The 23,029-nt window shown below is 36.6% G+C and overlaps 1 protein-coding gene across 2 annotated transcripts in view; it reads right to left on the bottom strand.

Annotated features, from left to right (window-relative positions):
- Positions 1 to 875: 875 nt before the first annotated feature.
- LOC107085991 (semaphorin-3ab-like) overlaps positions 876 to 23,029 on the bottom strand; it is a 42,888-nt gene continuing 20,734 nt past the window's right edge. Inside the window, exons 3-17 of one of the 2 annotated variants that reach the window (XM_015376706.1) lie at positions 22,467 to 22,529; positions 16,852 to 16,968; positions 16,038 to 16,128; positions 15,826 to 15,945; positions 12,192 to 12,334; positions 11,945 to 12,059; positions 11,783 to 11,852; positions 8,137 to 8,281; positions 7,812 to 8,031; positions 6,452 to 6,543; positions 6,242 to 6,283; positions 5,877 to 6,034; positions 3,403 to 3,470; positions 3,152 to 3,300; positions 876 to 1,677 (exon numbers count right to left, since the gene is read on the bottom strand). In XM_015376706.1, coding sequence (XP_015232192.1) covers positions 976 to 1,677; positions 3,152 to 3,300; positions 3,403 to 3,470; positions 5,877 to 6,034; positions 6,242 to 6,283; positions 6,452 to 6,543; positions 7,812 to 8,031; positions 8,137 to 8,281; positions 11,783 to 11,852; positions 11,945 to 12,059; positions 12,192 to 12,334; positions 15,826 to 15,945; positions 16,038 to 16,128; positions 16,852 to 16,968; positions 22,467 to 22,529 — 2,295 coding nt within the window. In that variant the 3' untranslated portion in view covers positions 876 to 975. Of the gene's footprint in view, positions 1,678 to 3,151; positions 3,301 to 3,402; positions 3,471 to 5,876; positions 6,035 to 6,241; positions 6,284 to 6,451; positions 6,544 to 7,811; positions 8,032 to 8,136; positions 8,282 to 11,782; positions 11,853 to 11,944; positions 12,060 to 12,191; positions 12,335 to 15,825; positions 15,946 to 16,037; positions 16,129 to 16,851; positions 16,972 to 22,466; positions 22,530 to 23,029 lie in introns of both variants that reach the window. The other variant, XM_015376705.1, reaches the window with a different exon arrangement.

The raw sequence follows: 23,029 nt of genomic DNA on the forward strand, positions 1-23,029 counted from the left end.
GAAAATTTAAACTCACATATTCATTTCTTCCCTCCTCACAGAAGTGCACATGTTTGTTTTCTAAACGCAAGACAATACACTTGTACTAAAACAGTTTGTGGCTGTAATTAAAAAATGATTAAATATTTGATATGAGTACTTTTGCAAGGAGCTGTCTTTTTTCTTTAATATTATTTGTTCTGTTAAATTGAGCAGCCATTGAAAAAGGGAATCAAACATAAAAGCAAATTCAGGCTCTTTAGGTAAGGAGTAAAGAAAATAGCTTATTAAAATATTGATTGACAACAACATGCACAATGCTTTCCTAGCCTCACAAGAACTGGTTATGATGGAGAACTTGGTCTGCACAGTGGTATTAATTTGCATTTTTCTTTGTTTGAGAAATACTGGTGCAAGCCGTGCACACGTCGCTGTGAACCCTTTTCTTTTCTACTTTAAGGGTGCTGTTGTTCTACTTTTCTTCTTACAAAGTTCTTGTTCGTCAGTTTTCCAACCATTTCCCATGTATGAGTTCACACCCAGAAGTAGGTTGCAGTGAATTAATAATTTCTGCTTCCATAAATGTCTGCAGATTTATTAATGTCTCTGTAGCTGTCCTGTCAGCATAATAAGTCAAACAAATGCCTGACTTAACATTTTTCTGTCCCATTCTTGTATTAGTGGCTTATGTACAAGAGGTTGAAGGTGTCTGCCAGAATGTATCCCAGGCAAACAGGCATGTTCTCATAAATTTACAGAATGCATTCCTGGTGTTCCATCCTCTGCTTATTTCGGTCTTTTTACACAGGTTCTCGCCATTTGTCTTGTTTTTGTAACAGGGATGCAGTTCATGTATTTCATCGTTCAAAATGTGCTGATGTTTTTTTTTCTTTTTGTTCTGGATTCACAACCTAGAATATGTGCTGATGCAGATGCATGGCTTTGTGCTTGGATGTGTGTAGATCTGCTTGGATGTCTGCGTCTTGGCTCCTTTTCTCAAACACTACGTGGGGGTCTCTGAAGCTCATGGGTCCTCCTGTTGCGTCCCTTCTTGTTTTCCTGCATCCGCCTCCACTTTGCCGCATGCTGGCTGCTCACCCGAGCGCCCCCGGCGACCTGTGAACCATTGCGGCCTCCCTGTACCTTTCCTCCATTTTGCGTCTTCTGGCTGTTTTTATTGGCAGTCCCCAGATTTGTTTGGCCTCTCTGGGTATTTTGGCCTCGACTTGGCGCCTCAATCACTGGCTCTCCAGTGTGAAGCCACGGCCTGCTGTGTGGCGGACTGGCTTGTTGCTTCTGAGCAGTGGGGGCTGCCGCAACGGGCCGTAATGCAGAGTTTGAAGAACTGTCAGATTTGCTGTTGGGAGCTTTCACCTTTTTCTGTTTGCGCTCCTTTTTCCAAACTCGATCGCAAAATTCTTCCACGCTGTTCAGCTCCGGGTGGTCTAGGAGAGACAGGAAATCTCTGTACCACACCCTGTGCTTGGCTGAATTACCTGAACTGCCTCCTACACCAGGAAGCCCAGGCAGAATGTCCCCCAGTCTCTGAGTAGGAATGACCTGCAGACTGAGACGCAGCAGCGGCTGAATGAAGCCGTGTTCCACCGCCTGGCAGTGATAGATTCCCGTGTCAGACTGAGACAGGCTGCGGATCAACAGACCCTGGTCTGTACGCAGCACCCGATCATCCATCTTAATCTGAAATAAAAACACACAGACAACAATGTAAACGAGAAATTCTAAAAATCAGAGCAGTAGTTTAATGAGTCCAAACAAGACTTTTTCTTAAACTTTGATAACATAACACATATGAGACTTATATTATTGGAAAATTGTTGTAATTATAGATTAAGCTTTTGATTTGCTGTTATAAAAACTACTTACGTTATATATATTTTCCCCTCTCATTTACATTACACAGTTGCCATTTCCACGAAAGAAAACCTCTATTTTAAGGGAGTTTTCTTTGGTTGGATGAAAACCAAAGCAAACATTATATTTGCTATTCAATACTTGTTACCTTAATATATCAAACACAACTTCTTAACTTTTCATAAGTTCTAGCTTTAAAATAATTCATGAAATTCTGCAAAAGTGACTTACAACCAACAACTGCAATACAGTTTATGTGCATTTTATGTGATGCATCAACTCAAAGTATCACGTGACTGTGAAGTGGAAGGTAAAAATAAATGGTTTTAAAAATCTGTTGCCAGCATCATGTGATGTGGGTATCTATTCATCCATTTTGGCTGTTAGTTTAGGGAAACTTTGATAGATTTTCTTCCAGAATTGCAATTTATTTAGTTATGTCTTTTTTTTTTTTTGTTAGTTAATGTAATATGATGGGGTTCTACATACTTTGCATGTGTACTGAAAGTTAATTTTGATCTCATCAAAACAGGGTAAATATTTCCATGTTTTGTTTTTCAATCCATATTTTTTTTTTTTTTATAATCGTTTAACTTAATGAGTTCTAAAGACAACTGGATACTACAGACTTGTTTTTTTGGGGTGTAAAAATGTCAAACCCATTTATCCCTTTTGTTCCATTTCTAAATGATGTACTACCTTTTATTTCTCTGTAACAAAAAGGCCATATTCAATACACTGGGCTTAGTGGCTGTAACAAGAACACTTAAAAACATACCTAAGGGAAAACATGTCTGCGGGTTTTCCTTCAGTAAAAACTAGAATCTGCATTTCTAATCCAGCTGTAATATCAATTCAGATAAATATATAAAATTCCTTTGTTTTGAATCAGATAAGCCTCCAGACCCATGGCTCTATCTCTGCTTAGCTTCCTGTATCCTATTTCTCTTCCTCACTGGATCCTGAAACAACATGGTCTCACTGACCAGCTAGAAAAATATCGCCACGGTGCAAATCTTTTCAAAATGTAATTGGTTACATCCTTGGGTCAAAAAGTGAGCCTAAATATCCACACCCATAGATCTTACACTTCCTTTCCTATGAGGTTAGAAATCATATTTAATTGCTTAGAGGATAAAACAGGAGGATAAAAAAGATGTTTTTTTCTGAAGAAATGAAAAATTCTCAAACTGTTTTCAATTTTGATGTATTGTCACATGGAATCTCTACTATACAGGAACCCAATCAAGATTCAGAAACTTCAGTTCTTTAAGGATGTTTAGTAAATGTTTACACTGACCTCCTGCTTGCGATCATCATTTGGCTTTTGAAGCTGCCAGTAAATCAGTGCTCTTTGGGACTTGGGGCTGCACTCCAGAAACATGCTGCTGTTCTCCACACCAAACACACTCCTGTCCTCTATGCTTCCTCCCAAGCCGTCCATGTCATCTGATAAAAGAACGAAAAAAACAAAGCACATGGACAGTACAATTAGAACTGTGTGGTATCAATAGGAGACAGAGTGCATGTGTGGGTGGTGTTTCTGAGTACCATGATGCTGAAGGTCTGAGCATTGTGAGAGTGGATCTCCATTTCTTATGTCCTGTCGCCTGGTTCTCCTGTGATTAAACAACAGTTTAGGAGATTATTGATAATTAAATAAGACCTGGGAAGCAATTTATGTTGCACATAATGATATCACTGTTTTGGAAAACAAGATTGTTGGTAAGAAATGGCATTTATAGACAGTTGTACTGCTCATAATCAACCACTAGAGGGTAATATTACACAATATGAGAGAAATTTGGCATTAGTTCAAGATTTATCGCACTGCTTACTCACATGAATGAACCAAGAAAATAAATCCCATAATATCTGGAAAAATGTCAGGAAAATAAACCTGCTGATCAAGGCAATGCCATGCTTCAGTGCCCTTTGCTGAGTCATTATTATGGAGCACACTCAGAATTGTTTTGCCCTTGAAGTGCCTCCAAAAATTAGCCTCACTCTTTGTCCTCTCTTTGTGAAATTCCACTACGTCATTTGGATTTTTAACACAATGGTGAGACATTTTCATAGTGCAGCTTCACTGAGTGGCAGTGAATGTCTCCTTCTTCTTGCGCTTTCAAACTTTTGATAGGCTGACTTCTAATGTAATGATAAAACAGGATGAGGACCGAAAAGAAATAAACTGAGGAAACCAAAATGATACAACTAGTTGAAATTTTCATTAAGCATTGTGTATTCTACCAAAGGGATTGACATTTTGCATATTAAACATTTACTAATATACCTTAAGCTATTTCACAATTTGTTACATACAGCCACAAACAAACAGTGCATTTTATGATAACCTTTTTTTTTATTTTATTTTTTGGGCTTTTGCTAGTTGAAATCTACTTTTTACTGTGGTATCCACAACAAATTCCAGTGCAGTCGATTGTGGACAGTGTGGGACATCTGCAGCCTTAAGGAGACCCTGCTCTCTACCTAGGCTGACTGACTGCAGGAAAATAATTTATTATAATTTATTAATGCATCTTGTGGAGCTCAATATATCTAAACACTGAGTATTCTAAAGAACTGATGGCTATTATTCTTGCAACAATTGTGTTTTTTATTGAGCAATAGGGAACAAAGCTATAGTTAAAAGAAAACCAAAACTCTGCTTGTTTTGTCTTTGCTATAAGTCATGTAATTTTTGCAGACCCAACACATATATGGTTGTATCTACAAAAATTTTATTCCTTGGTCTACATAAAAATGTTATTTGTGACAGAAGATTAATGCTTCATGTCACTCTGGCTACAAAATATCTGCCTGTGATGACAGCAGCATGTTTCTGAATGAATCATTAATCAAGCATGGACACAGACAACCTCCAAACAGTATTTAAGGCATTCACTGGAGTTTTTATTTTATTTTATTATTATTTGACATTTAACTATGTAGCGGATTGTGTTTGATCATTTGTTTACTTCCTAAGGTAATTGCTTTACTATTTTATATGTATTAAAGTAAAGGGGCCTGATTATAAATGCAGTCCACACTTTATTCATAATATGCACTACTTTCTTATGGTCTACCAAATAAAATTGTGACAAAATAAATCTATTTGTGTAGTTATATTGTGAAAACATATAAAAAAGAGGAATGACATTTTTTTTCCAGGTATGGTAGAACTCTCTGCTGTGCTTAAGCAAGCTATGCGTAACCTATTCTCCATTGCTCAAACATTTTCTTTGCATTTCTTCCATCTTTTTATGTCTGGTTCGTGTTTTGGGAGGGAAACTATTTGCCGTGTACACCATGGGGAGTGTTTTTTTGGCTGTAACCCATGCTGGAGTAAACCCATTGGCCTACTTCTGGTGGTTGAAGAAGTTCTGCATGAATGAGACGGAGGGCTGGTGTCGTTCAATACGAGTGAGAGCTGCAGCATTCAACATAAGCCTGCTGGTTAAAGCGGAGGGTAATTTGAGGGAGTTCATACCTCCTGGCTGCGGGGTGAAGCGGTCAGACAGCTCCTGTTGGCTATAATTTAGTGCATGTGAGCAGGGTATGTATATTTATGAGTATGTGTGTCTGAGTGTAGCCCAACTGTAGGGTGATGGACACAAAACTGCTGCTGGCAGAAATTCTAACCCAGGTTCCCGGATTGTATTTCTTGGAATGCATACTTAAGCTTGTGTGTATTTAACGAGAATTTTTTGTGCCTGTGTAATAATGTGATTACTTCCATCTTAAGGTGTATTGGCATGTGGATTTTGTCTCTTTGAGGGTTTTTGACTTTCAACAGTTGCTAATTGGCCAGTGGAGGTCTGCCATTAGAGAAAAAAAAACCCTTATGATCCACACAAATCAACAATCTTAAAGCCAAATGCAGCTGCAGTTCACAGGTGTAGCAATAGCTCCAAGGAGTGACTACATTCATTATTATTATTACAAAGAAAACACATAAAGCCTAAACAGACCCACAGAGGATAAATAAAACTTAAGAGGAGTTTTAAATATGTCCAAGCTTCTACCTCTTGGCGGTAGGAAAGTATCTGGAGCACTCAGCACCATCCCAGGCACAGTAAGGGTCTCTGGCCAGGCAGCACTCGGCACAAGCTTTCCCATACACCTCGCAGCGGTGTAAAGACATCTGTGATACTCCTAGGGCTGAGCCAAGGTACAGCTGTTGCTAAAGAAGTCAAAGAAAAGGCAAGGATGTAAAATTCCATTTTCCTGCAAGGCAGCTCAGCTGGAAATAATTGAACAAAGAAAGGTGTTTGTGGCTTTTATGGTTAGGAAAATTTTCCATGTTTAGTTAAAAACCAACAAAAGCTAATTCATTTGTGTCTCTTGGACAGGTTTGGAAAAATAACAATGTGTAGAAACAAGCTTTTACCTGTTTGGTGGAAAGCTCCATGGCAGTAATGGGAGTAGGCTCCTGCACAAAACAAACACAAGGTATTAAGTTCACAATATCAGTAATGAAATTATAGAGTTACCAAAACAAAGAGATTTAAACACCAAAAACTGGTGAACAGTCATTGTGACATTTTAATGTGTTTCATATGGTAGAATTACATACATTTTGCAGTTTTTTAAACCTTACCCTAAAAACAGTCATTTCCTCGAGAACAACCTCCTCCAGGTCATACCAGCTCTCTCTGGGAATCGTAACCACTTTTAGCACTGTTCCCATATCTGAAGACAACATGCAAAAATATGAATACATTTGCAAATGATCATCATTTGAGAGATTAGCTCAGCTAATGCAGATTGTTTAAATATCCTTAGCATTATCTTTCAGTCACTCCATGATAGCGGTCCACTGTAGTTCAAAACAGGGCATTTAAGCATTTTTAAGTCCAGGCTGCTAAAAGTCCCAGCAATCTAAACTTAGCTATTTATGCTCATTTTTGTCAGTGGCAGGAATAGATTGAGTCTGGTGGAAATTGCTGTGGTGAAGTGAGCTTGAGAAAGAATTAGGAGTAAAGGCAGAAGTCATGTGAACTAAGCTGAAACAAATATTTATCAATTTATTGCTTCAAAATAGGTTCAAATCAACTCAGAAAAACCTTCTAGTCAGGGACTTTTTTTTTTTTGTTTGTTTGTTTTTTTTCTTTGTTTTGCAAATGCAAAACTTTCTTTTTTCTCCAAAAGCTAAAATAACATCTCTGTCAGATAATGTCTCCCACCCCATGCATGAAGCTGTTGCTGGACTGGAAAGCTCATTTAGTGACAGACCGCTGCACCCTAAATGCACCATGGAGCGTTATCACAGATCCTTTCTACCAGCATATCTGGGAGTAAGGATCTTAATAACCACCACTGTTCCCAACAACCTCAATACATTATTACATTCATGCTAATTTTTTGCAAAGTTTCTGCCTTAGTAAAATAACATGCTGCTGTCATTTTTGCACGTTTCTGGTGTTGCTGCTTTTTTTCCCCACATATCCATTACTGTAAAAACTGTCCACAGCTGTATATTATTTATTCTCCAGATGCACATTAATTATATTGTAAAAACACTGTACAGTATAGTATTTTATATGTTTCTTAACTCTGTCACTTATTCTGTTATTTTTATACACTTTTCCAAGGTCCACATTGTGTAACCACTTGTGCTATAATCTTTTGCTCCTGCTGTAACACCACAAATTCCCTATTGGGGGAAAATAAAGGGATTGTCTCTTCTATTATAATGATATAATGTCTTGAAGCAGTATTAATTCCCAGTTCTACTCTTGCATTTTTCAATGTTACAACCAAAAAACCCTAACATGTATTATTTGTATTTTTTTGGCTTTACTTACGTAAACAAGAGCAAAAAGGAGCGAGTTATATTTTATTTGTTATATAAATATAATGAATGAATTTGCTTATCCATCCAATCAGTCCAGTGTTTTATCTTCACTGTCATATTGGTTCTTAGGTTTATGAACCTGTTGTGTGAGTAATGATTATACCTGTGCCTATGAACATGACATCGTATTGTCCGTCCTCTGCTTCAACTCTGTCCACCACCAGCTGGGAGAACTGGTATTCCACATCTGTTCGAACCATGATGGGCCGCCCCCCAATTGGGTGCACTGGGTTGTACATGGCAGGATGTACCCTGGCAAAGGTGATGACGTCGTCGGGAAGGTCCTTGGTGGAGTCAAAACCTCCAAATGTTTTGCTGGGGCACTAAAATATTAGAAAGAAAAGCTGTTTTTATGTATCTTTTATTGTAGTCTGATGTAAGCTTTATTGCAGCTGCAAAACCCAAGGATATTTTGGATCCAAACTCACAGTGCCAGGGCGGGGGTAGGGCACCCTCCCTTGGAAAGGCACCCATTGGTAATTGGGCCCATCTCTGTGGGCATAGGGACCAAGGAAAACCCTCCTGATATCAGCCATGCTGTACATACACACTGCCGAGCCTTTAAATATGTTGCTGTGGAAGAAGAAAGTCAAACATAGAAAGTGTAAGAGTTCAAAAGTATATGGAGACCATGGGAGGGGGAGTAAAGGTTTATTATAGACAAACAAGGGGGATTCAGAAGTGATTGGACACAAAGCAGGGATTAGGAGCTTGTGGAATACTGAGGAAAGACAACAAAATTACCCTTCATCGCATAAAGACGAAGAGAAGCTAGGCTGTCATTACCTAAGTACTAGATGATAGATTGGAACTTCTCTCTGACTGTTTTCAGCCCTGTGAGAGCAGACAGGAATTTGGGCAAGCTACCAACAAAACAGAAGACCTGCTAGAGAGCTTTTCTTAAAATCCCTTCCAATATTTTTGCTAGTCTTTCCTGAGCCAGATGGATGGATTTCACCTTCCCTGTTCAAATGAGTTCCAAACAGGCGAGGCTGAACAATCATGTGGAAAATAAGGGTGGGGGTATCTAGTATTCAGCTTGTCATGGTCAAACAGACAGCAGCAATTTGAGCATTGACTCATTTAGGTGGGGAATTTGGTAATTGCAAATAATTATTACTAGATCATACATGACACAATAAAAAATGTTAACTTAAGTCAATAACTGTTTAATCATATATATCATTTTGTGTTTTACAGTTTTGCAGGGTTGCTGTGCAGTGAAAATGTGTTCAATCTAATAATTTTCTAGACCAGATATGAATAGTTGTATTAATGGCAAGGCAAGGTGAGGCACGTTTATTTGAAGAACACATTTCAGCAATAAAACAATAAAGAGTGTTTTATAGGATGCAAACATAAGGAAAGAAAACACATAATTGCACATTGCCGTTGAGTAATAAAGAAAACAGCTGGACTATAAACAGAAACTAATGATGTCTCAGTTAATAGTTTAAACAGTGCAGTCAAAGACAACTTTAAACAAATGGGGTTTGTTTAAAAGATGTCAGGCCTTCAGAATTGTTTTAGTTTTTTTGGAAGCTTGTTACAATTAGTGTGGCATAAAAGCTAAATCGTTCTTCCTCGTTTTTGGTTTGTTTGTTTTTAGGATGGGAAGAAAATTGAACCTCAGAAGACCTAAGTGGTCTGGAAAGTTGATAGGTGAGCAAATATTTAATGTATTCTAGCACTGAGCCTTTTAGTGATTTGCAAACTAACAACATTATTTTAGTCTATTATCAAAGATATAAGGACTCAGTGTAAGTTCTTCTTTTTAAAATTAAATGAAGACACAAAGGGCAACATTCAGCAACAAGCTGAAACTTTTTAGATTGTTTTGGCAGGCCCCTTTATGCACCCCTGGAGGTTTAGATTTGAGCTCTATGTGACCATTTCTCCAGTTGTCCAAGAACTATATTTATTTTTTCTTTTTTATATTATTAAGCTGAAGAAAACTATGGCACATCCCTAAAGAAACAGGCCAACTCCATTTTTTCCTGTGCTACTCAACACTTTAACCCAACTCAACTGTATTTATAAAGACCTTTAAAACAACCACAGCTGCACAAAGTGGTGTACATATCTGGTAAAGTTGAAACAGTATAAAAACAACATAGAAGTTTAAAGGAATAAAACTAATATAATAAAACAAATAAATGAAAACAAATAAAACCAAATGGATTTTAGTGAGTTTATAGTTACCTGGTTAGATTCTAATGTAAAGTTGTTCATTATCCACATAGATATGATGACTTATTGTGTTGTTTGTAAAGGTCTGATCTTATGAGAGCATCTAAATACATGAGATTCAAAGATGGAACCTTGGAAAAACCCTTTGGGTACTTTTTTTTTTTTTTTACACTATGATTTTAAATAATCTGTTAAGAGAACGAATATTGTTTATTCATTTTTTTTTTTTTCTTCTCTGGCTGATCAAAAGAAATGTATAAATATTAAATAATCATCATTTTAACTTAGCCCTTGTTTTTATACTTTCATTTTCTTTAAAGGATTGAAAGTACTGAAAACTGTATTCTAGAGAAATATAAAATTTTGACATAAAAATGTGCAGAAATCAAGGATTTAAGCTTAGAGTGATCATTCAAGTTTGTCAGTTAGCTCTTAAAACCTAACCAGGGACTATTAACTAATTTTCAACGTTTCACCTGCTACCTGTCATGTAAGATCTTACATTGTGAGGTAAACCTTCAGCTCACTTAATGAACCAAGTGTCTAAAGAACATTCATGATGTCCTTTGTCTTGCTGACTACAATAGGAAATTGTATCAGGCTAATAAGGGATGTGGCTGGCATACACACACACAGCTGACAGTCTTCACCAAAGCATAAAAGATGAATGGATTAGCATTTGGAAATGTTAATTACAAAGAAATTCAATTAACTCCAGGGGCAAGAAAAGACATTCCAAATATATACACTTAGGAAGAAGTGCGGTTATGTGTTTGTGCAGATACCCAAAATACAATGCAGGAACACATACACATGCACGCTCACACCCACACACACACACGAACACAGACGTACAATCAAACATTGATCTGTCAGTAGTGGTTTCCATGTGCCTCATTAAGCACTGATATTAAAAGCCAGTTCCTTCTGAGTATCTGCACTATTCATCTCTGGAAATCGGCCACTTAGAAAACCAATTAAACCTCTCTAATTACTCAATGCCCCTAATTGAATTTTTAAAGTGCATGTGTGTGTTGCTGTACAGCAGACTTGAGACTAGGTAGGTGGACGCCTGCCAACATGCACCAGTCTCAACATAGAAAAGCCATACGGGTGTTGTAATGTAAGGCATCTGTCTGTATGTGTTAGCTCGCACCGCGGTTCCATTCAGCTCATCTTATCATTGGCTGTGATTAATGGAAATGTGTAGGTTCTCTTTTCAAAGCCTATCACACACAACAGTGGACGCAACCCCTCCCTTCCTGAATGCAAATTTACCATCATCATGATAAGTGCCACCATCTGTGCCATTTTAGCTCACTTATTTGCCCTTCCCCGTGCCTTCACCTCTCCACATGATTCACAAGAGCCTCGCCCCCCTCTGAAATCCCCATTCATGGCTGGGGCGGTGGCCATGGGAGGAACGTGCATTCCTACTAAGTGAATATCATGTTTCTCTGGCTCTCTCATTCTCTGTAATCTGATTTCCACAACAAGCTTTGCCAGGGTTTGAATGAGATGGGGACAGGTATGGAGGATTGAAAGTAATTCCAAAGCAGAGATGGGGGGAGGTTTAAGATTGGAAAGGTAAACAGCCATGGGACACCTGTAAATGGATTAGATGAGGGCCATCTGGGAATTTTAACAGAGCCATGTTTGCTCAGTGATATTCTCCTCTGAGATTCAAATAACGGATTGGTCGATTACTTGATAGGATATATAAATATTTAGAGTATTAAATAAAAAAAGAAAAAAAAACATGCTTTGCAAAGAGAAATAAATCAACTCCTTCTGATCTAGCAGCAAACCCGAAGTTGTTATACTGTTCCATGAATTAAGCACTTAAGAGCAGACACAAAAGGTCACTGTATGAATGATCTGTACCTGGAAGTGGTGAATACAGCGTAGATAACTGGATTCTTTGGATCCTTGGAGCTCATGAGAAATACATCCTCTACAAATCAGACACAAAATGCGAGAAAATCTTTAAAGAAATGATCAGTAACCGTCTTTGTAAATGTTTTCTTTTCAAGAACCCAGACTTACGCAGTTCGTCAAAGTGTGTATCGATCCCATTGACCCCAGGAACTGAACAGATAAGCCGAGCTTTCAGAAATGTAGTCCACTTGTTTACAAGGCTCCTGTGACCTCCCATATCATTCTGCACAAACAAATTACATTTCTGTCAGCATGACTTATACCTCAATTACCAAAACAGAATTAAGTAACAAGGGTTTGTTCATTAATATTAAGATAAAAAGAGGAATTTTAGTCTCTTTATGTGTGTTGTTACCTTACACAGTTGTCCTATCCTGGCAATAGTAGCCTTCCCAGTATGTTCTCCATCCATTGCATTCTCTTTAAAAAATAGGAAGATCTTGTCGTCCTCAGGGTTGTCACTTTCTGGGATTAAGTGTACTCCAATAAATCTGGGGTCTGGGGAAAAAAGATTGTCAAGAAACCAGATCTGTTTTAAATCATGGTATTACACAATGACCTTAAATACTTCAAGTTTAAGAGATTTCCAAAAAAGGATTCCAAGTAATAAACTGGGGTGATTTTATGTCATATCTGATTCCCTGACTAAACTCAATGACTAAAAGCTGTAGCTGATATATGATGTGATGTTTTTATGTGCATTCAATGCATTTTGCTTTCTTAACAAATCTCAGTTTTCTTAATAAATCAGTGGCTGAAGCAGGTTCCCACTTGGCAACAGGACACATCTTTTCAAAGTAGATTTTGTCTTGAAACATAGAGAAAACACTTTAGCATTTAGGTAGATTAAATATTAATATATTAATCAATACATTAATAATATCTATTAATATAAAATATTGGTATCAGTAACATGATATGAGTTTTGGCACATTTAGAACAAAAAACTTACAATATTTTTTACAGAACTTTAATTTTTGTGTTCTGTAATGACAACAATGATGAATTATTATGACAAAGTAATTCCTCCATATGAGATATCTGGTGCCAGAAAACTCTAAAGTGAGATAAAACTGGAAAAAAAAACTTTAGGAAGATTCAATTGACGACAACTTCCATGGTATTTTGCTTTTAGAGTAACAAGAAAAAATTCACAAGGAAAAAGCAAAAGTCAGGAAATACAATGTTTTAGCAATAAGCTAGGGAGGATCGCAATGAATTCAATGAATTGTTAGTACAAAAGCGGAGTAAGTTTGTAACATTGACATATATTTTACAAATAAAATGAAAGACACGAGTCCCAAAGGTGTTTTAACAACAATATAGGTTAAATTTCACTTCAATCTTCTTTTCAAGACCCTAAGATATTCATTTAGATGATTCATTTACTGCAGATGATAGATGTTAACGGATAATGGTTAAAATCTATTACCGTTGGAGGCAACTGTAATCAATGGAATGTTTTTTTACTTTTGTGCATAAACCATAATGCAGAAAAGATCTAACCAGTTTAATTCTATATACTTCCTCTCCACAAAGCTCCATCCAAAAGGGTCTGGTAAATGCAAAAAGTAACACTTCCTATTCAGGGATTTTTGTCTGCCATAAATATCTATAGCAGAGTTTTTGCATTCTAGGAATTTTTATTTTAGCACTGAAAATGGTAATTTCAAATTCCTATCCATATACCTCTGCAACAAGTTTCTTCTAATTTCATTTTGTATGTTTATGTCTCAGTAAAGCGTTAATTGCCCTGCACTTCAAACCATTTTGCTTCACTGTTTGAATCCAACAGTAGCGAGTGCTCTAGAACAAAATCCAATAAAAGCATTGTGCCCTTACCACATGCTCTCTAAAATACATGCATCTCGTTGTCCTGGATGACACGAATAACTTTAAAATGAATTTGAGACAATATTAAGGCTAAATAGAATCCTGGATTTTTCAGGATTAAGTACCTAGTATGCAGAAAGTAACCACAACCACTGAAGGCTTCATGACAAAGTGTAAATCGAGCCTGTATCTGAAAAGCTTAGGGGTTAGCTGATTTGAAACAAGCAGTGCTGTGTTACATCTCCACAGCCTTTTAGGATATGGAGTAGCTGTGAAAAAGTAGAGTGCGGCCAAAGTGAGATTTACAAGCACCGCGTTGTTCCGATATCCCCGTTATAACTCATTGTAGAACTTATGAACCTTACAGGTGAATATGTGCCATTAAATCTGCACCATCAGGAATCCATCAAGCTTAAAAAGCACTCCTCAATCAATCACACACAAGGAGCTCTTTATACAGAGGATATTTTATCCAATTATAGTGTGAATAAGATACAAAGAGATCCATAAATAAAATCACTGAAGGTAAAACTACAATTTAACACTAAATCCTTACAATTCCTAAGAAATAATCCAGTATTACTGATTCCTTCTCAAGTATTGGTCTTATTACGTTAGAGTACCATGTAACCTTGTTGATAAAGGCTCAGTGGAATATCCCCTTCCCAGTAATCCATGCAATTACAATCCCCTCTTTGTAAAGATGCCGCTGGATTTTGCAGAGCTGAATGGCTGCAATCCCCGCCGTATTTGTTTGAACAAGGTGAAAGATTGATGGGGATTAGTGCAGTAACAAAGACCCCTCCTTTTTAAATAACTCCTATTAATATGTCATGGTAATCAGCACCACCCAGGCTAGCATTTGAGATTTGGAAGGTATGGGTGGGTTCAGAGGAACTGGAAGGAATTTGACTCCACTACAGGAAAACGGTTAAAAGTGGGTTGGTTCTATGGGAAAGAGGGAGGAAAGGGGATGGGACAACATGAGGGAAAAGTTCAACCTGACCTTTAGTGGCTACCTCAGTTCTCTGCCAATGATGAAAGATAGCCAGACAGACTGAGGAGTCAATGACCCTCACAGCAGCTCTAATCTTACTAGAACAGTCAAAATCAGGTGACCTTGAACAGGCTTTAAAATCTGATGTCTGAAAATAAATGGACATTATTTAAGACTTTAAAAATAGTTGATTGCTTTAAGAAGAAAAAAAAAAAAGCGTTTTTTTTCACAATGGGTTGTTATTTATTAGCCACGTTCTCTTTCCAAGCATATTTTGATGAGGGTTGCCTATCTATAAAGAGAAAAAGATATAGTCTACAAATGAGAAAACTATAAAAAAAAAAATATACAAATGCAAAGCTTTACAAACAGAAAAGTAATGTTTGAGGTGTGCTTTTCAAACCTGTGCACACTTTGGTTGCAAGAGAAATTCACCATTTTAAAGGTAATGTCATTTGCTTGGCTTCCCAAGAGATATAAGATAACTTCAATGGCGTATTTGTAGAAACCATCCCAGTTCCAGAAACTGAGTTGAGCAACAACATATCAGAAAATTGCTGGTGGTCAGATGCTGAAAGGTTCCTGAATTAACCCTGATTACTTTAGCTTTTCCACATGTTCTTCTCCCATTTGGAATAAAATAGGTAAAAAAAAAAAACTAAACGATTAAAATAACATCGCTGGATCTGTGAGAGTCAAAAGTGAATATGTTTTAACTGTTAAGTCCGCGCTAATTCTTAACAAAAATAACTTGTTGATAACCTGTCCCTCAACAAAGAGTGCACAGCTGAAAAGCAGGACTTTGTTTCTTATAGATTAGTAATTTTAAGCTGTGATATCTTTTTAGTCTTATTTCATTAGTTGTGAGTAGATATTGAACAAGTATTAAGATGTAATTTTTTCTTGTAACAACGGTCCAAGTTTATTTTTTTCAATAAATGCTAATCCTATTTAACCTAAAAAATATCCCTTATTTAAGTAAAAAGTGAACATTCCCTTTTTTCTATAATCTTTTTGCTGTTGTAAACACCAGAATTTCCCTCTTGTGGGTAAATAAAGGGATTTTCTATTCTAATTTATTATATTCTAAATAGTTGGAACACAGTGCAAAACCTAAGTATCTCATTTGTTTGATGTAAAAGAAGAAAACATTTGTTACCATTCAGCCATCTTGAATCATGCTGCTCCGTTCTGATTGGATGATGATCTCCGAGGGTACGGAAAATGGCAAAGTCCCTTCCCATGAAATCAGCAGATGTTCCAGAGTACAGCTCTCCATCTGCCACGGAGGAGAGTTTGTCAGAAATGAACGAACACCTCTACAGTACATGTGCACTCCCTGAAGGTGATAAAGACCATGATTAAACTCACCGAGCAGGAGTGACGCTGAAAGCATTTTAGGGTCGTAGGGGCTTTTCCCTCGGCCATTCTCAAACTGTGAAGCCAGTCGGAATATGTTGTCCTGTGGTGAAAGTGGGGTCAAAGTTCAGCTGGAGGCCACTGAAAGCCACATATAAGCCCGGTTGAGGGTGCCCTTATAGTCTGTGTTTCGAGTTACAATATATTCTCATTTTAGCTTGCTATTTTTGGTTGGGATGCAAAGCAAATTCAGTCTGACATGAGCAGTGAGTAATATGTTTTTTTTATAACACTGTTATGCCATTCCGCCACAGGTCAACAATAGTTTCTGCAACAGTGAAATCCAGATATTAAAATAATATAGTAGGATAATAGCAGAAACAGAAGAGAAGCAGAATTATTATACTATGAAAACACCACTTTAAGGTCCAATGAACAAATGTCAAATCATAGCATCATAGTGCAAACAGCTCTCCCAGTTATTGGTCTGCTGAACTCATGCTGGTGCATTGATTAACCTGCAGACCTCTTCTAAGAAATATAATCAATCTTTTATGTGGGAGAAGAGTTGATAAATATCCAGTTACTTCATCTGAACTACAGTATTTAGACAGACCACCTCTAATGTTTCTTAAACAGAAGAAAACATAGCATGTAAAATGACTGAACTTAATCCTGCATTGGTAGACCTTTCAGAATTTGTGGTGTTTTTTATGTTCTTTAAGAAAAGCAAGTATCCCTTTAGACTCCCTCCTGCATGTAGATGTACGTCCATAACTGATAAAAACAAATACTTTTAAATAAATTAATTCAAATCATCAGATACCTCTGCTCTTTTGCCCATTTCCAGGTAAGCACAGATGGGGTGGAAGGCTCCTGTACCACAGATGTACAAATGGGTCTGGTTGTATGGTTGAAGGACCCGAATGAAATTAGAACACTCCTTCTGAAAAACAAGCCGAAGAAACACTAAGCTTTAACTTTACTGATAACTTACAGAAGGAAAACATGAACTGTGAAGTGCACAAAAATAATAAACATTTACAAAACATAAATACATTTGTCTCATACATTTGGTGGGATTTTCCCCCTGAGTCAATATTTCAAGGACCAACTGTCACCGAACAGCAGTTATCAATGATCATCTTTTTTATGTCTCTAACAGCAATGCACATCTGGACACAGACATTTTTGTCTGTTCTCCTTCATGACATAGTTCAAGCTCACTGTTAAAAGGAACCAGACGGGTAACCCCTACAATGTGACAAATTGCAGATGGAATACAATGCTTTTTTTCTAAGGAATGCTTCCTTGTAACTTTTCCATTAAAAAATAAAGAAAAGGGAAAAATATTTATACAGAGAAACACCAAATCATTGTCCAATCAACGGGTTCTCCAACTTACACTGTGGATCTCTGTCATTCCTCCATAACCAATGATTCAATGGAATCACCTGGTTTCCTTAGAAAACCTTTAATCTGACCGACTGTGTGACTCACTGGAGATTACATGTGTTGTAAGTTGGCCCTATATTGAATAAATAAAATGGATTGAAAATTCACTTGTTTATGTGTCTCATAAAATGTAACAAAAATATGATATTGTAGCACAAGAAAATCTATAAAAGAATACTTTGCAAGATAGCCTTTTCTTTTAAATGTACACAGAATAACCAAAAGCAGTAAATATCTGGATTTGCAGAGCAGTGTTGAAGATTTTCCAGTATAAGCAGTAACTTTCCAGTTGGTTTGGAAAGACTTATGAAGTGGAGTCTCCATCAAGGAAATCCCACCTGGAAGTCACGTCAGGCGAATCAGCCACAGCTCCTTTAATGATCCATGTGCTTGAATTTACTGGGGCTGTTTGGTTTGGCTCTCCTCTAATTCCTGATTGTTCCAGCAGTGTGAGACTGTTTATTAGAGTGCTAATCAGCAGCACTGGTTAAAGCAGGAGGTCTATTAGCAGCCCTGAGGAGCTGAATTAGGCACATGTGTTTAAGGGATTAAGCTCTGGTTAGCTCAGTTATACATGCATGCTCAATATCCACCTGGCAAATAGGTACACATGTGGAGGAAGATTTGGAAAAACAGCACACTTCACATTAGATGACAGCTAAATTACCCCTTTCTCTTCCTGCCTCTTTTAACACATATATCCGTACAGTCTTTCAAGCTCACAGACACCTCGCTCTGATTATGTGGTGATGTCCCTGCTATGTGAGGCAGAAATGGATGCAGGGCATCAGGTTGACGTGATGACATTTTCCAGAGCAGCATGAATTAACAGTGTGATCACAAGCTACAAACCTTTCCACAGCACAGAAATTTCTGTTACTTTTCAAAATGGTATAAAAGTGTTGTTTCAGCTCTGGTGTTTTCTCTTCCTTGGTAATTTGCTTCAGGGGAAAGTTTGAGTTTTGGAGAAATAGTGCGCTTTATTTTTTGTAAAAAAAAAAAAAAAAAAGAAACAACTCTTCATCTTAGGAATGCAGTTGGAGAGATCTGCTGGCTAACTTCTAGCAGCTAGATTGTGTGCTCATATATTGTGAAAAATGCTAGAAAGTGGGATTTATATTTTTATAGTTGGCTTCAGGATGAAAATGATCTTAATTAGATGTCATTAGGGTCTCAAAAATGAATCAAAATCACCATAACCTAAACAAGTCTTTGGAAATAAAGTACAGTAATAATTTATGAAGAAAACCGGTTAAACTGAGCTGGAAGGAAAAACTGTTCTCCAATAATTTGCAAATAAAACGTAACATGTCCAAAAGAAAATAAAAAAATAAATAAAGAAGGGCTGCCTAAGTGAAAAGAAAAGATGTTTTAAGTCTAATGCTTATTGCATATAGTTCATATCTTCCATAATAAGCGTAAGGTGGTGGAACTGACCAGCTCTCGGCTGCAGGACAAGTTTATGAATTCTCGTTTGAGTACCATAATATTTTTGCAACTGCATTCAACCAGGCTGCCTTGTCAAGACTTGAGTAGGGTTTGCTTTATGACCTAATTTGCAGAATTATCGATGTATATGTTATTATAGTGCATAGTGCAGGAGAGAAAAAAGTAAGTCAAAAATTATCTTGAAATGTTTGGAACTGCAAATTACTTTTCTTCATTTGATTTTTGTTTTTGATTTTTACAAATTTTACAATTCAAAGCTATTCAAAGCTTGGTAAATAAATAAATAAATAAATAAATAAATAAATAAATAAATAAATAAATAAATAAATAAATAGATAAATAAATAAATATAATTTAAAAGAGACATTCTTGTGGAACAACTTATGTTGCTCTTTTTCTTAGTTTAGTATTCTTTAACTTAATCATCTTATGGTCAACTTTACAACATGGGATGGTATAATATGAATATTTGGAATAATAATATTACATAAAAAGACGATGTGAGAAAACTGTAAATAACTAGCCTGGCCCTAATATATGTTCTTGAACATTTTATTCATTAGGCTGCAGCAGAGGGGTCAACATTTCCTGCTCTGATTGCAGCTTGCAGGCACTGCTGCATGAGGATTAGACTGCGTGTGCCTGTTTTGTAAAAAGAAAAATGACCCTATGGCAGCCAACAATGTTTAAAAAAAAAGACTAAGAATAATGAATCACTTCAAATGCCCAGTTGAAATTTCAGGAATAATAAAAACTATTTTACTCAATTTTCTTTCCTTTTTGCTTGCAACCTATGAGTAGCAGAATTGTTAAATATTTACTTTAAAAAGGGTTCATATTTACAAGTATAGTATATCATATTCAATTGATAAAAAATGCCAGAAATTAAAACTATTAAATTTCCATAAGTGTCTCCTAGCAGAGTTGCATTGTTACATTTTGATTTAAAAATTATGAAGAATATTCATCCTAACCACTAAAAGTAGTTAGAAATGACAAATCTACTATAAAAAGTGCATACATTATGCCAGCCTTTATGACAAATATTTTGTCATTGGGACAAAAAGCTTTCATTGCTTTTATGGAAACTGGTGAACATTAAATACCCACAAGCCTTGGCTTCCACAGTGCTCTATTGCTCTAAAATAATATTATGATTTTACCTCATTCGACAAATAAATTGCTATTTAAAAAAAGGATAGTTCATATTTTCCTTTATTTTAGAAAATAAAATAGTTGATATTAACAGTTATGTGGCTAAATCTGCATGTTCTCTGACTGAGCCACAGCCTGTGTACATTTCATTCTTAGCTTATAATGACTTTACCTTCTGTGTTTCCTCTAGTTGAACTGTTGAAGCCCTATGCCCACTCACATCATTCTCACGCCCTATTATGTGCATTTCATCAACTCCTATAAAGCCCTCCAGGGTCATCTGTGTTAAGGATTTAACATGTGTGCCTTTGTTAGATTCAACAGCTATGCGGTAGGTAAAGTTGCACCTAAACACTGACAGGTGTTAGGCATAGTGACATGAGTGCAGCTGTGTGTTGCCCTCAAGTAATAAACCGTTTCCTTGATCACAAACCGTGACAAACAACCTTCACATAAAGGATAAATGACTCAATTTCTGGATGCACTTAATCATTTTTTTGGACTGGGTATCGAGTATTACTCTCCATCAGAGGAATGGGTGGACAGATTTTGTCATGTGTGGGTAAATGTAGAGAACTTTAATAAATAACGGGATCTCTGAGTAAATTCAGATAATGCATTGGAAAAAAGAATTACTAGATTATTATTTTATTTTCTCTGTATTAACTGGGCAGAAAATCATGAATGAGATCAGGAAACAGCTTTAGTCGTGTGTCTGAATTTGAGGTTCCCGGCATTATGGTGCAACATCCTGGGCCATGTTACAGTCGCTGGGTTACGGATAGCCATAAAGTCTGGGCATTTTTTGGAGGGGGGCAGCTGTTACATTTGTGCTATGGCTGTAAATTTTGGTTTAGAGAAACACACTGCTTTGGGAGCTCTGAATGCTTCGGTAATGACCTAATCAAGGCCTCTCTGTGTTGTATTCCATCACACCGCCTCAGCCTCCAATGCCAACATTTTCACAGTATTTAAATGCCCAATTTTGTATATTACTTGATTCTGTTAACAAGAACCAATGTAGTGGACATGATTGCAATATTAAATTATTGAAATCCCTGCAAGATTTCTCACATCATAATGTACACTTGACCTTAAACATAGCAACAAAATAAAATATTATGGTGATAGGATGATGCTTTGGGGATACTTTTAAAGGAAATGAATGCAGACATGTGTTAGAATCAGCTATTTAAAGGTTAGACCTAAACCGAAAAATCTCTGAAAAGATTTGAAAAATGCTTCTAACAGATGTTTTTAATCCGACCAGATTGAGTTAGAGCAAATTTGAAATTGAGCAAAATTAAATTGTTTATATATGGAAAGTAAATATTTGGGTTATATAACTCGGAAGACTTAAAGCTTTTATTACAGTGAAAGGTGAGCCTGCATAATGATATACAGTATAAGGGGGTCAAATTCAAATAAATAAAATCTTTGTAACATTTGCACTGAGCTTTAATCCACCCTACTTCAATTCCAGTTTGATCAAATTCCCTATTCCCTTCCTTCACATATTGATACCATTAACATATTTTGCAGCTGGGAAGGGATATTCATGGCAACATGTTGGTTTTTTTTGTCCACTGCACAAAAAAATAAAAATAAAATACAACTTTCTTTGTTATACCACATAAAATTCAAATTTTGTGGTTGTGACATGAGAAGTTGATATACTGTGGAGGTAATCTTCACTTAAAGAAACATGGAAATCTGGTTTTGAGCCGGGGCCTAGCGGGACCGCCGAGTTTCAAAAGGATGCATGCAATTTCAGATAATCGTAAAAAAACCTGCAACCCTGCACTCAAGGCTCATCCAGCCATGAAATTGAGATCAGATACAACACTGAGAGGGCCTTTCTAAACAGCAACACAAAGATAAGATACACTAACACCAGGCAGCACACAAAGTTGGTTGCATGCAGTCTGTGTTTAGCCATGTGAGCTAACACATGGTGTCAGATAACAGGAACTCAAACAATAGACGTTCACATAAAAATCACATGCATACTCTGAATCTGGTGCATAAACATGCTCCCAAATTGAATCTGTTCTGCAACGGAGCAAAAAAACCTAAATTATAAACAGTGTACATCTAATCTATATGTTTATTTGCAGGTGTTATTTAGATATGAACTGGCACATAGAGGGTTAAATGTGGTAAAGGTGAAATCGAACATGAATTTCATCTGTGGTAATTTTCTAACCCATCAGTCCTATTGTCCTCTTAATAATAAAGCACGAAGATCCAAATTTCTTCTTTAAATTACTTTTATCTGAAAGGATTCTGAGAAAATAAAAAAGCAATTCAAATGGGTGATGAAAAATCAAACAGCCCTTGGAAAAAATCCAAACATGATGCCATAATGAATGAGGGACTTACTGCTGAATCCTTCCCTGCCCACTTGCATTCATCCCTCTTGGAGGGGGTGGCAGGCCATGCAATCTGTGCAAATAGGAGAAAGACAAATTCACATTAGACTGGCGTTTGAGAGAAAGACAAATATATCAGCAGAAATTATGTTAAATCCAATATGTTGAATCCATTTGTAAATCATGTATGTAAAGGGATTTTTTTTTCTATTAAAGTAAGTTGAAGTTTCAATAAATTGTTAAATATTGTTATTACACATAGTTAAAAATGGCCTTCAATTAGAATAACAGGTAAATAATCAAATGTTTCTGAAAAATACAGAAAAAGTATTTGTATTAAGAAATTCCAGCAGCTGTTCTAGTTCTTCGCCTGCTAAAAGATAGACATAAGGTTCTACTTTTCATTTCAAATATGGTCAGAAAATCTGGTTTTGCAACTCTGACTTGAAGGAATTTAATCTCGCTGTTATTCACATGTGGCCCTTGGTGTCGCATTCATTATAAACACACATGGAGGGACTGAGTGTGCATGTTTTAGCTGCATTTAAGTAGACGAAAAAAAAAGTAATAATA

This window comes from Cyprinodon variegatus, unplaced genomic scaffold, assembly GCF_000732505.1.
Source record: "Cyprinodon variegatus isolate N-32 unplaced genomic scaffold, C_variegatus-1.0 Scaffold139, whole genome shotgun sequence".
Lineage (NCBI taxonomy): Eukaryota > Metazoa > Chordata > Actinopteri > Cyprinodontiformes > Cyprinodontidae > Cyprinodon > Cyprinodon variegatus.